General features: G+C 37.2%; 1 protein-coding gene across 2 annotated transcripts in view; it reads left to right on the top strand.

The window, feature by feature from the left end:
- The window catches only part of LOC120637750 (prion-like-(Q/N-rich) domain-bearing protein 25), a 41,198-nt gene that overhangs the window by 22,703 nt on the left and 3,604 nt on the right, over positions 1-14,891 (top strand). For both annotated transcript variants that reach the window (XM_039909737.1, XM_039909738.1), the window contains exons 2-7: positions 2,399-2,510; positions 10,721-10,855; positions 11,363-11,500; positions 11,939-12,068; positions 13,532-13,668; positions 14,618-14,814. In XM_039909737.1, coding sequence (XP_039765671.1) covers positions 2,435-2,510; positions 10,721-10,855; positions 11,363-11,500; positions 11,939-12,068; positions 13,532-13,668; positions 14,618-14,814 — 813 coding nt within the window. In that variant the 5' untranslated portion in view covers positions 2,399-2,434. The remainder of the gene's footprint in view (positions 1-2,398; positions 2,511-10,720; positions 10,856-11,362; positions 11,501-11,938; positions 12,069-13,531; positions 13,669-14,617; positions 14,815-14,891) is intronic.

Consider the following 14,891-nt stretch of genomic DNA (forward strand, 5'->3'; position numbering starts at 1 on the left):
CTGGTCACGACTTCGTGACGCCATTTTTCTTTTCAAGCCATTATCAACACCAATTAGTTGTCCGGTGCTACGCTTTGGTGTTACGCAAGTGCATTTATTGAGCGGCGATTCTCTTTGGTGATGGTACAAAGCCTCTAGTCAATATAATAAGTTATATAAAAAATGAACTGCCGGGAGTTTATCAAAATCTCGAAAATCGATTGACCTATTTGAGTTTTTTTTTTTGGTTTGTTTGCCTCATTTCAGTTTTTGTGCAGTTGTCAAAAGGAACAACTAAAAAAATTTGTTGAAAACGAATGTTTTGCATGTGAATTGCCACTTCGGATTATTAACAATAGAAGGCATTCTTACGTTCGGGTGGTAAGAAGTTTTTTTGGTGGAAGATAATCTACTTAGTAGTGATAGGTCATGTAGTAGTTCTATAAATTACTGTAAATTGTTTTTTTTTTCGTGTTAAGGTTTTTCCGGTACATGAGTTTTTCAAACGTGTAGAAAAACATTGAGTGGCTTCTTGGCTGAGAGCTTTCCATAGTGTTTCCAAAGCAGTTGGCCAACATGGTGAACTACGGCCTATACCCTTCTCATTCGTAGAGGAGAACCTTGTCATAAGTTATAAGTTTGACGTTGCTCTGAGTGCGTGTGTGTGTGTGTGTGTATGTATGTATGCGTGGGTGTGTATGCGCACGTGAGATTGTGCGTGCGTGCGTTTGTGTGTGTGTGTTGGTCTGTCTGGTATATTTCCCGGTTCTTGCAACTAGGGCTATATGGATATCAAATGAAATTTATGACTAGAAATGTACAGTGAAAATAATGTACAGTATTTTGAAAGTGTTTTGAAATTTTGGTTTAGAATCAAATTAAAAAAAAAAAGTCAGTAACAGTCTGGAGTAAGAAATGAGAAGTGTAAAAATCGTTCACTAAGAGCAGAATATTTTCCCATAGCTATCATACATTTACAAAGCATTAGTGGGCGAGTTATTATTCTAACGCCAAAAGTTCCATTCAAATTTCGATTAGCTTTCTTTAAAGTTACATAAGTTGCACATAAAATGTAATTGCTTCAATCAAAATAATTAGGCAACTATTTTCAAAGTTCTGGTCTACTGATCCCGAGATGTGTTTCTCACGGGGAGAACTGTACCATGTCGGAGTAAATCGATGGTTTTGCATGGTAATAGTGGTGAGTGACCACTTGTGGTCATGTACATGTATTTTGGATGTGCAACACTTCAAGGATGACTTATGCTAGACTGTGTTGGGAACGAGCCGTGCTCTACATGAGACACGGATTCTAGACATGGCGTATCCTTAACAATTTTATAAATGTGAAAGTGTGTTTGTTTGGCTGTCTGTCCTTTTTTCACACCCTTACTAAGCAATCAATTATCTTGATTTTGGCATAGAATTAGTTGAAAGAATGGAGAGTAAAACAGGCTGCTTTTTATTCGAAAGCATACGATTCCCACGGGATTTGTATAAAATAGGAATAAACGCGGAAAAAGAAAAAGAAATATTTCTTATTTTATGAAGCTGAGTTATTTTTTTCGGATTAGTGATTATAACAGCGTAACGCGGACTTGTTGGCGTGCCACGGAATGAGGCTCTGATAGTAAGATTTTGAGCCCTAGGGCTTGAAGAAGCGGTCTAAAGGCACCTCATGTGAGGCCGAATCTCAGCTCAGGCGACGATTGGAGCGAAGGGTTTTGGACTTTGTTTAGTTCACACGCTTCCGAGTCCGTGGTGCGAGCCCACGTCGGGGACATCTTCTTCGCCAGCGAAGACACTGTGCAGAGGTTGATTGAGTGTCCTGCTGTTCATGCGAAACCGTACGTCCGAGCCTCGTTCGAAGCACGTACGCCAGTGCTTCGAACGAGGCTCGGACGTACCCGGCGCCTACAATAAAACTTTGCGCTTCATCTAAAATGTCTGTAAAGTTTTGGATCAGTGTCTCATCCGTTACATCTCGTAAGATGCATGGCTTGTTCCCACCACGGTCGATAGTATAAAACATTCTTAGTTAAAGTTAACACAAAGTAGTAAACAAACAGAGTATCTATGAAAAATATTAAATATTTCACAAACTGTCCAGTTACAAAAAAGTCGTAGAACAAAAGTTGTTAGTTTCAATGTAAAGTACTACAGGGAGAGATCTTCCTGGTATTTTTTTATTTTACCCTGTACATTGGTCAATACCGTCTAATACAACGACATGACAAGAAAGGTGTATGTGTTAACACTTCTACCATCAAAAACAGTTCGGGAACGTTTCTTTGAACGTAATCTCCCCACCATGACGTCTCATCTCGTGACTGAAGTATTTTTCCTATCGCTTAATTAATCAAAAGTGAGATAATGGTATCTTATCGGTTGTATGACGGAGGCTTATTGTTAATTTCAGTTCCCTTTGTGGCAGACGTGAGGCGCGCGTCACGGGATGGCTTCGTGGTGGTTGTGTGCGACCGCCCTTATATTGGCCGCGGGGTCGGTAGCTGCGCAGGGACCAGAGAAACGTGAGTACTCACTTTTTTGATTGTTATAATGAGATGACAAAGATGTAGAATTGTTACATAAGTGCATCTGTCATTATTATCAACTCATTACGTCTGCAGAGCCCGGGTCTCCTTCTTAGAATGAGAAGGGTTAAGGCCGTAGTCCACCACGCTAGCCCAGTGGATTGGTACACTTCACACACCTTTGAGAACATTATGGAGAACTCTCAGGCATGCAGGTTTCCTCACGATGTTTTCCTTCGCAATTAAAGAAAGTAATATTTAACTTCTTAACTTCAAAACTCACATAACTCCGAAAAGTATGAGGAGGGCGATCGAACTCCGTCCTCCGAAGCCTCGCCCACTAAGCTATCACCGCTTACAGCAACACTATTATTATAAAGCTAAGTTTGTTGTGTTGAACGCACTAACCTCAAGAAAAACTGTGGATATACCATTTATCGGTAGGCTAAATGTTAAATAACATCACGCTACGACTAATAGGAGCGGAGTATCACCGGAAAATATTGCGAAAACGGGAAAAAGCAATCCTTTTGAGAGTTTCCGATGCTTAAACGGTTAAAGTGAAGCAAACATAATTAAAAGTAGAATTCCAATAATAATGTATGTCGGTAGGGTGGTAACTAGCCACGGCCAAAGCCTTCCACCAGACCAGACCACAGAAGATACTTAAATTAATTCAATTCCCAAATCCTCTGCCGGGGATGGAAACCGGGACCTCCCAAGTGGGAGTAAGTAATAAATAAATAAATAAATAAATATACTACGACAATACACACATCGCCACCTAGCCCCAAAGTAAGCGTAGCTTGTGTTATGGGTACTAAGATGACTGATGAATATTTTTATGAATTATATATACATAAATACTTAGAAAATACATATAAACACCCAGACACTGTAAAACACTTAATGCTCATCACACAAACATTTTCCAGTTGTGGGAATCGAACCCACGGCCTTGGACTCAGAAAGCAGGGTCGTTGCCCACTGCGCCAGTAAGTACAACGACAGCGCTCACCGCTGCGCCAGTCGTGGATAATTCACAGATTAATCAGACAGTAGCAAAGACAATGAATGGTAAATACTCGATAAGCGAGATAACGTGATAGAATTGTAAATTGTAGTAATTTCATCTAAGATCCCTATCTCATTATAGTGTTTATTTTCAATGTCTGTATAGTCACGTCTAGGCCTAGGATATCTATGGAATCTTATTTACCTACCTACGTTTTGTAGGGTGACTATGCTATGCCCAATTTTTAGGAACGAATTGAATTTTTAGACATCGACTAGCTTTATTTATTTATTTTATTTATTTATTATTTATGTACCATAAATTGTGATTGTGAACATAAAATACATAAAGTTTACAAAGGAAAGCTTATCTCTATAAGAGATCTCTTCCAGCTACCCCAGGATGTGAGTAAGATGATTTAATTGTGGTATAGGTCAAATAAAGGCACAATATATTTCATAATAACTATTAAGTATATTAAATAAATCTAAATAATAACAAAATTCTACATACTGATACAAAAACAATTTAAGATACTATATATACAAAATACATAAAAATAATATAATGAATATTTATATTATATAAATATAAATATTGCTTTTGCAATAGTTCAGCTTTTTGTGACAGAGCTCGTCCGGGGAAGTACCAGCGCCATGCTTCTTTCATGTTGCAATTTTGCGGTCTTGCGGTTGCCAGTGTAATTACAGGTACATGAGGCTTTCCACCTAGGCCTCAAATTGATGGACACAGGGCGGCCTGTTGCAGGACGTGCTCCTTGGATGCCCTGTGAAGTGTCGCTGTTTATAAGCGATGGTTTTCCACTTACCATCAGGTGGGCCGTTTACTTGGGCCGACAAATAATAATATTAAAAAAAACACCAAACAAAAGTACAGTTAAATTAAAATACTTTATACAACACAGCGTATACAATTGGGCGGCTGTGAAATGAGGTTGAAAAGGCTATATTATTCTGACTAAATAAATAAATATACTACGACAATACACACATCGCCATCTAGCCCCAAAGTAAGCATAGCTTGTGTTATGGGTACTAAGATGACTGATGAATAATTTGATTTAAATTATATGAATAATATACATAAATACTTATTATAAACACCCAGACACTGAAAAACACACATGTTCATCACACAAACATTGTCCAGTTGTGGGAATCGAACCCACGGCCTTGGCTCAGAAAGCAGGGTCGCTGCCCACTGCGCCAATTGGCCGTCAGAAATATGGTAAGAATACCATAGCCTTTTCAACATAGCTTTACAAGATTCAGAAAATATTTTGATATAAATAAATTGACACCTTTCACCTTAATTTTTTTTTTTCTTAATTATTTATTAAATTTGAATTAAAATAATAAATATATTATAATACCCCGACATTACTGTGTATCTTGGATGATTTTTATTTTGTAAATTGGTAATCTAATAAGAAGACAAAGCCTTTAGAAGAAGATAAGTGATAGTGTAGAGTTTAGTGCGTTAAAGAACACGTGCACAAATTGACACTAATTACGGACGCGCGCTTCGCTTTTGTCGGCAGTCCAACTTAACATAACCTATTTTTTTACTTAATATTATTCTAAAGTGTCATCATCACACAACAAGTCTCTAGAAGCACTACATGCGGCAGTGAAAATAACTGACATGACAAAATGGGTGAAATCGAAAGAAATAAAAAGTAGGCACTCTATTTTCTTACATAACAATGCAATGATGAATCGCGAATCGTCAGTATTCACGACTCATTCGCTTCCTATTGAAGAGTCGTTCAGAAATTATTTTCCGGGTCGTTGATACACTTTTTTATTTAATCTCAGAGATGATTTGTTGCTCTGTTTAAAGCGATGGGTTTCCAGTTACCGTCAGTTCGGCCACGGCAGAAGCCTCCCACTACACAGTTATTAAAGTTCAAAGATTTGTGCCCTTTTTATTTAACAAAGTACTTCAATCACGATAATCTTCATCACCATCATTGTCATCATCATATCAACCTGGTTTACGTCCACAGCTGGAAATTTTGAAGTGAAACTTCTTTAGAATCGTTGTGAAATCAAACCGGATGCAACGGAAAAAACGACAGGTAAGAGACACAAATACAAAAATGTGTAGAGTGAAGCCGGCAAAGAATGAGACAGAAATATAAGTACATACTATTTTATCTGTCTTTTTCCTATTTAAGTTACCAAGGAAACCGAATAATATCTATATAAAGAAACAAACACATAAATGTATAGGATAGAGTGAGACAGAAAACTTGATATATTTTAACCTATTCCAGTTACCATGGAAACTAAATAATAAACTTTACATTTATCCTATTAGTTCTAATACTCTACATCCACCTCAATCTCCCGTAGGCTTTCAGAAGTTACACTTCCATTGCATAGGATTTTTTTTTTTTATATTAATGACTGCTGCGACGGTGCCGCCCATAAACATCTGCAACACGAGAGGAGCCACCGATGCGTTGCCGACTTTTAAGGAATTCGTTTATCTGCCCCTTGAATAACTCTAGATTGTGTTTTGGATTCAGATGGGATAGTGTTCCACAATTTGCAAGTGCGTGTTAGAAATGATCTGGTATTTCGAATAGTAGAAGAATACCAGGCATCCAGATGATGAGGGTGGAATTTATCTCTACGGCGTGAGGTGCGGTCAGAGAACAGGGAAGTAGCTATCAATGCAAACAACTCTTCAGAACATAGGTCTTTTGAAGGGATTCAAAAATACCACAGTCTTCCGCCGTTTAGGTCCAGCGGCTCCCACCTCGTTGGGGGTCTAAAAACACTGCGTTTACCGGTGCGAGGTCGGGGCTATAACAATAAAATTAAATCCATACCGCGTTATAAAAGTGAAAGCATAACGTTTTGTTCCCTTGCGCAACTCCGCAACATCGGCGAAATGCCTCACTTGATGATATTACGAGCTAATATCGTATAACGAGGTCCGTGTGTTACGTTAATTGTATCATGCGCGTGTAGGGTTACCACGCGTCCGGTGTCCGATGGATTTGTCCTTTTAAGTACAATCAATTATATTTAAAAAAAAATCTTATGGATGTATTTATGTAAATGTGAGAAGAATTTACTGTGTAACTGTTAATCGAAATAAACCTATTATTATTATTATTATTAAACTTGCAGTGGACCAAAACAAAAAGCCAATTAATGTACTACTGGCACAGACCTTGTCCCTCATAAGGAGAGCATTTTGGAGCACATACCCACCACACTACTTCAAAGCAAACCATTTTCCTTGAGATATTAAAACGAACATACTAAAACTAAACGAGGCAGTTTAATTTACGAAATAGCATGTGGAGTACGCAGTAACAACTGACTATATTAGTGTTGAGTTCGTGTGAAATTTCATCGTACTAGCCCTTTTTAGCACCGATCCCTAAAAGCGATTAAAATATTTACTCAGTGTGAGTCAACAGAGCCTAAGTACTAAAGTATGTCAAAGCAGGTACGAGTGTGTACAATTACCTTATCGGTAGCGCAATTGGGGGCACATTATTCGTGACGAAAAAAATTCTCACAGAAACGTCTTCGTCAAACCAATGTTTGTTTAAATATTTTTTTGTTATGGCGACTTTACTTTACTTTACTTTATAAGTCTGAGAAAAAACGGTCGAACGAAAAAGTTTAGAGAGACGAGAGATAAATGATTACGTTTTATAATAAAGACGTAGAAAAGGATAATGCTTACAAAAAAGTCAGCGACAGCATATGTAACTATTAAGTATATTAAAAAAATATATATATTTTTAATGTGTTTTTTGTGTTAAAGAAATAATTAAAATCCTTAGGTCATGTTTATTGGTCATATGATCAACAATTATGAATTCTTATCAAAATAAGTAAACTTATCGTCTCAAGTATTTAAATCTAATCTAAAAGACTTTTCCCTTTCACTGCTTATGATTTGGCGAATGGTTAAAAAGATAATACGAGATATGTAAAGAACCGCGACCAAGTCGTAATCTTTTGAGTGCCATTCATTATATTAGATGGTTTTTTATATTTTCAACATGACAATCTATTTAGAAATAAAGTATGTTAACTTATATAGGGTTAGAACTCCTGAAGGACTGTTTAATATTTTGGTACCCAATAATAACATTATATCTAACTTTATACGGATATATTATGCTGCAGCTGAGTTTGTTTGTTCACTTGAACGCAAGGATCTCAGGAACTACTCCTCCTAGAGAAAGAGAGAGAGAGTCCTTAGGTACAAATTTTTTAATGTCTCAGCGAAACTCAAGCCTTCCTAATTTTTTACTACGCAATTACAAACATTAATAAAACGGTCTGATTTTCTAATAACCGATACTAAATCAGGTTATTATCTGGACATTAATTGAGTTACTTAACCGTTCACTGTGAAGTGACTCTGTGGTCACTCACTGAAAAGTTATACAGTTATTTTTCGTTCAAGGTTTATCAACCATGGATTGGTTTCGTTTGTACCTAGAGAGTTCCACGCTAGATTATCCGAAATCGAATGAATATCATGTATTTCCTACTTCAGGTGCTGATCTCCTCACAACCTACATAATAAAAAATGATGTATAAAAAACATATTTAAGAATATTTCACCATATTTTTGACTAAGTATCCTACTTACAAGAGTCAGTCAATTTTCTAGATGTAAATTACAAAGTTACCCTGTAACGCAAATTTTAAAAACGTTTTCCTTAGTTATTTGTTGAACTTAATGGGTTATAATTAAAAATACTATTAATACTAGATATTACTGAGTATTTTGATTTCTTTACATTTTTTTGAATTATTAATCTAAACTGACATTTCCTGCAAATCTAGGTAAAAAATTTAATATTTAATTTATTATGAACGCGAAATTCATCATAAATTGAATGCACCAAAAATTGCAAAAGAAAAAAAAAGAAAAATCAAATCCGGTGACCGGTTATGTCACTTTTATCTTAAGAAGAAAAATATTTTTCAGTAAATAAAGAAAAGCTAACATGGTTTTATTTATTTTAACACTTAAAAGATTCAAGGTTCAACGATTTCGCAGCCTCAAAATTGAATAGACCCGGTAGTAAATAAACTTACCTGTAGTTTATTATGATCAATTATTATCAGTACAGTTTAGATAAGCAAGTGACACGATCTCGCTCAAAGTGAGACGCTTCGCAAACATAATGTTTGTACTTTGTATATCTTATCCATTTACAGTGTTTGCTCGCGTACCTAAAGGATTTTAATAAATCTTATTCAAGGTAGAGCCAGTTTTTTATGGATGGCTTAATTAAATTATGTCCAGCGGTTGAAGCATTCGGGCTGATAATTATAATGACTTTAATAATAGTTATTTACATAAAATATTGTTTTGTTTATGCACATTCCTTACGAACGTTCCGATTAGAATAATAGTAATTTCTGTTACGGTTTCTGTTCATTGTCCAAGTGGAATTTTATTCAAATATTGGATAGAAGCAGGCGTTACTTTGCGGATATCCATAATATATTATGAAAATTAAGCTTAATTTGCTAACATACAGGCATGACATATAGCGTGAATTGCCGAGGATCTGTTTAATTGAAGTAATTATAAATTACACCTTACAGATTCTCCTGCTGTTTGCAGAGTATAGCAAATGAAAATTAATTTTCTTAATGAATTTTATTCAGTTTAACAGTAATATTTGTGAACAAAATGTTTTACCTAATAATGATTAATAGGTTCTTTAACAAAACAAATACAATATTTTTTACTAGCTTCTGCCCGCGCCCGAGACTTGCTTGGACTTCAGAATTGGGTCTAAAGCTTCGCTCGTTAACAATTTTTAATCCTACGGGAACTATTTGAGAGATGGGTATAGAAAGTACAAGCCCTTTTCCATAGGTGACATGCATACGAAATTTCAAAGCTGTCTGACGGCGGCTTAGATCGAAAACAACTCTCAATTTTCCCTCGGGAACTACTTTATGAATCGGGATAAAAGGTAGCCTATGATATTTTCCTTGTCCTTGTCAAATGCCAAATTTGATCCAAATCCGTTCAGCCGTTTTTGCGTGATGGAGTAAGAAACATCTACACTTTCACATTTATTATTATATATATAATATATATATTAATATTAGTAGGATACTAGGATATACGGCCAGGTCTAGGGGTATGATAAGAACAAAATACAGTGCATGGGTCTCCTCACAGAATGAGGAAGGTTAGGCCATCGTCCACCACGGATGCCAAGTGTGGATTGGTAGACTTCACACACTTTAAGAATGTTATGGAGAACACTCAGGCATGCAGGGTGTTTTCCATCAACGTTAAAGAGCAAGTGATATTTTAAAATGCTTAAATTAAAAACGCATATAACTCCAAAAAGTTAGAGGTTCGTGCCGGGGCCCGACCCTGTAAGACAGAAAGCCGAAGCCTGAAGAAAGAAGAAAGAAGAAAGTTAGGACTGTATTAAAAAGGTACATGAGTAATCAAAATTTAGGAAGGACTTTGGTATGATTAGTCTAAGCGATGCAATAAAAAATAACATTGTAACCTTAACAAAATGAATGTTTAATGCAAGTGTCCTTGAGTTAAAAATAAGTTAAATAAACTGTGACAACAGCGAACCGACGTGCAAATAGTTGTTTATGCTTGTATCATTTGTCACTTTAACGCCGAACTAAATCATATGACTGAGTAACATCAAACAAAGATATTTGCGCAAACAACAAAATATTGCATTATTAAAAAACCATTTGTATTTTTATATCATATTCATTAAAACTCACTGTCTCCCGATTACAGTTGGGAAACCTCATTCGCTTAATCGCCTTGATTGCCTCGAATTTCAACTTCATGAAAGGCGTCTTTTCACTTTTTGTATTTGAGTCTTCGAGATCTATATCGATAAGCAGAAACTTTCATTTTCTGTTCGAAAAAATCTGGCTCCGCGATGTTCTCAACGAAACCAGAAGTTGGCTGTTTCATTTGTACCTATTGAATAATAAATATAAGAAAGTTATGTTTGACCCTTTGACTTAACCCATTGACGTGCTCGACAGTAGTTAACGTTGATCATCTCTTTTGTTTGCATTAAACCTGAAGTTTCCGCGAGACCCAGTTTCAATATCAGTCGAGATTTTGAGTTCCCTCTTTTGCGCAATAATTTTAATCCATAGTTTTCTCCTTTCAGGGAGGACGGGTAATGTCTGTAACGTGGACATAGATTGTCCAGACAACGCCTTCTGTCGGCAAAGCAGCTACTGCGTTTGCAAAGATGGATTTGTGTACGCAGCCATCAATAGCACGCATAAGGGATGTCTGAAAGGTGAGTTGATAATTTTTTAGCGAGAGTAACCTTTCTCTCGCTTTTTTATGGTAAAAATTGATAAACCAAGCAGAAGCTTTTCGTTATGGAAAAGATTTCTTTATCTAGATAAATTTATAATTGTGAGTTGAAGTGTGTACTACCTCTGTAATTCGGGTCTTCTCCATGCCGAATATGAGACATTTTACATGACTGATGTGTATCCAATGAGACTTATCTAATTTTTCTTGATAAAATAGACATGGCATAAAAATTATTTTGAGTTAATTATATCATTTTTATAATTTGTATTAGTGTTATACCTACACTTGGGAGGAATTATCAATTTTATAAATTTAAAATGCATATATGCATATACCAATTTCGGCATCGACTAGTAGCCGTAACTTAATCGGAGAAAGCGCTCAGGCCGCGATTGCCGTAGTCGCAGGCTCAAATCCTGTCGGTTCCGAATTTTTTTATATGCATTTTAAATTTATAAAATTAATTATATTATTATAATTACAGAGGCTCGAAATGGAGAAGAGTGTGTTCAGCACATCCAGTGCCACTCAACGATGAGCGTTCACTCCGAATGCAACAATGGGGTATGCGCATGCGCATCCACTGCGCATCTGGAGACTGACCGATGTTACGAGACCGCAGGTATGCCATTTACGCTTGACTAAGTATACAAGAAACTAACTCTAGGTCTGGTGTTGTTATTTCGTACCGTCTGTACTAAAACGAGACGATTTTAACGAATCTAAAAGTTGAGGCGACACACACAAGTTTGAAAAAAAAAAAAAAAAATACCATATGGCTTTTAAATCGTAGATTGAAAGAAAATACAGAACCTTACGTTAATCTTGATAAAATTACGTAAAATTTTTAGCATGGATATTTTTATACAACGGGTTTCAAATGAAGCTCACATTCTTCATATCACAAACACATTGCAGTAGTTTTTAACCTTTTACAGGAGGAGTGCTATACATCTTTGATACTTATTGTCAAAAATTATTGATTATCAAATTTTCAGTCCAACTGATGAAAACTGACTCTTAATGCCCAGTTAATAATATCATATTTCTATAATTCCAGTAATCGGTGGGCGTTGCGTGGTAGATCAGAACTGCTTCCTGGGTGAGACTGGTGCAGAGAGGCAGGCCTTTTGCGTACGCGGGTACTGCACGTGTCAGCTGCAATACAGCCCCAGAGATAACGGGACGAGGTCAGTATGCTTCCTTAGTTTAGGTTTTGTATTGTCAACATCAGTCTTATTTTTGACTAACTGCTGATCATCAGCTATAGCCTCTAGAAGATCTTCGGGCCCGAAAACTTCCAGCAATTAATTTCACCATTAAAATTTCAACCGATAGACGTCCACTGCTACTATTTTGTTAGGACTTCCACAAGTCATGGTCTTGTCATGTGTTCAGCGACCTCATTTAATTGTAGAAGAAAGTGGAAGCAAGTGCATAAATCACAGGCTACGACATTAATTATAAGCGGCATGTTCTCAAAAGTGTGTGAAGTCTAACAATACGCCATTAGCCAGCATGTTTGTGAAAATATCGCCTTAATCTAATTTGTTTCTCTTGTTTTCCGTGTAAGAAAAATATGGTGGATTATGGAGGATTATCTGTTCCAATCCTGAAGCTTAAAGACTTAAACATTCCAAAGCAGCGTTAAACAACTTCGGATGACAACACCGCGAAACGATAAATCCCTTTAAATGAACTATGTCAATCTTATAGGACTTCCATCGGCTGAAATGCTGGTATTGATAATAGAGAAATATCTAGAACTGATTTTTACATATGTTGCATTAATAAGCCACCCTCAGTATATTAACGTCCAGTGCTGTGTACTGGTCTCTCAGGGTTTTAGAGCATAGACCACAGCTCCCTGCTCACATGCAGTTTCGAGGGTTTTAAGGACTCTAATTACAAGCTAGTGATAATAATCAAAAAAAAAAAGGGCAACCGTCAGTTAACGTCTTCTCCCAGGCACAGGAATAGACGCTGCCAATTTCCTAGCTCCGGGCTGTTATATACTGAGAATTATTTAATAGGAAAACGAATAAATGACAAAGTTTGGCCCGATTAGATATTCGAACCCAGGATTTCGTGATCCGTAGTTAAATACGCTAACGCATTTTGTTTATTATTTTTTGGTTATTGCTGGGACATGCTAATTTACGTATCCCTCCCGGAAGTAACAAACAAACTCTTCACAATTTCCAAAAGGGATTTACTGGCCAAAAGTGGACAAAATACTAATTAAAACCCAGCGGAGCCGGTGTCGAAAAGGGGACCTTTTAGATCCCCTTTCGTATACAACGGTTACGTCCCGAACCAAAGGATCGCTTTCGTATGCCAGCGTGTCTTCCCGAAGCACAGGATCGCTTTCGCGTACAACTGTGTGGTCCTGAAGCACAAGATCGCTTTCGTATGCCACTGCGTCGTCCAGAAACACAGGATCGCTTTGGTTTTCCCCTGCGTCGTCCTGAAACACAGTATCGTTTTCGCGTACAACTGTGTCGTCCCGAAGCAAAAGATCGCTTTCGTAGGCCACTGTGTTGTCCCGAAACACAGGATCGCTTTCGGTGACGGTGACGGTGATGGTGAACATGTTTCGACATGCTCAAACATGTTCACCATTTAACCAATAAGAGTCGCTTGATAATTCCAGATGCGTTCGTGACGCCGCTCTTGGTGAAGAGTGCGAGGATGAACTGCAGTGTGCAGGGCTCGGTCTGCAATGTCGTGGCACGTGTCGCTGCAAGGACAACTGGGTAGCTTTCCAGGATATTAACGCTTGTGTTGAATGTAAGTTCTCTAACGTGCCTCAAAATATTTATATTCAAACCTAACAAAAATTTACTGGAACTATATATTCAATGTCATAAACTCGATTGTAAATTGAGGTGACAATAATCAATTACATTTTACAAATTATGTGATAAACACCATTGTAATGCCTTTAAGTGTACTATTTTCTTCTGGAATAACTAGTTGTATGGTTTCCAAAATTCAAATTCAAATATCTCTTATTCATGTAGACCTTATAACAGGCACTATTGAAGCGTTCATACATTTATTATGCATTCGTTAACTTAAAACTAAAGCTAGGAGGGTTCCAATCTTAATGATCAGCGATCTACAAAAGAAGAAGAAGAGAGATCTTGCCCTAGTAATTATGACTAAGAGTTGTTATTTACTTACCAAGGCAGATAAGAAAAGTAAAGGATAAGCCTAAAGTCTGACAGCCCTCTTTCCGGAATTAGGTTACACCTACACAACAAAGCTTTTCCGGAAAATCATTCTGAAATCGATTTTGTTAACCTTTTGGTGTTAACGAACACCTGAGCACAATTTCAAAGATTTAAGCTGTAGAAACGTTGTTTGCATTCAGTTAAGGAGTATCCGAACATCAAGTCACCTATGCACGTGTATGTATGTGTATTTAGATGGCCGATTGGCGCAGTGGGCAGCGACCCTGCTTTCCGAGTCCAAATCTGCGGGTTCGATTCCCGCAACTGAAAAATGTTTGTGTGTCTGTGTCTGGGTTTTTCTGTATTTTATAAGTATTTATGTATATTTTTCATAAATATATTCATCAGTCATCTTAGTACCCATAGGTCAAGCTACGCTTACTTCGGGAGTAGATGGCGATGTGCGCATTGTCCTATATTTATTTATTTATTTATGTATACCTACTTAGCCATTGCAAGAAATAAAAATAAAAGTAAAATGCTATCTTCTTTTCTTTCACCAGCTGCCAAAGCCCTCGACGATCCGTGTCAATATGACGTCCAATGTGATGCTTTGGCTGGAACTGCCGAGGCGCCTTCCCCTGGAGCCTCGCTATGTTTAGGAGGAGTCTGCACCTGCGCATATGATGCCAGAGCTGTTGGTACCCCGCCCCGGTGCTGGCGGAGGAAGCGGCCAGGACAGGATTGTAATAGGGACGAGGTAGTTATAATTTCAGATTTTTCGCTTAAAATTGTCTGTCGGGAGGTTTTAGCCTTGGCTAGTTACGGCGTCGTTAG

This window comes from Pararge aegeria, chromosome 4 (genome assembly GCF_905163445.1).
Source record: "Pararge aegeria chromosome 4, ilParAegt1.1, whole genome shotgun sequence".
NCBI lineage: Eukaryota > Metazoa > Arthropoda > Insecta > Lepidoptera > Nymphalidae > Pararge > Pararge aegeria.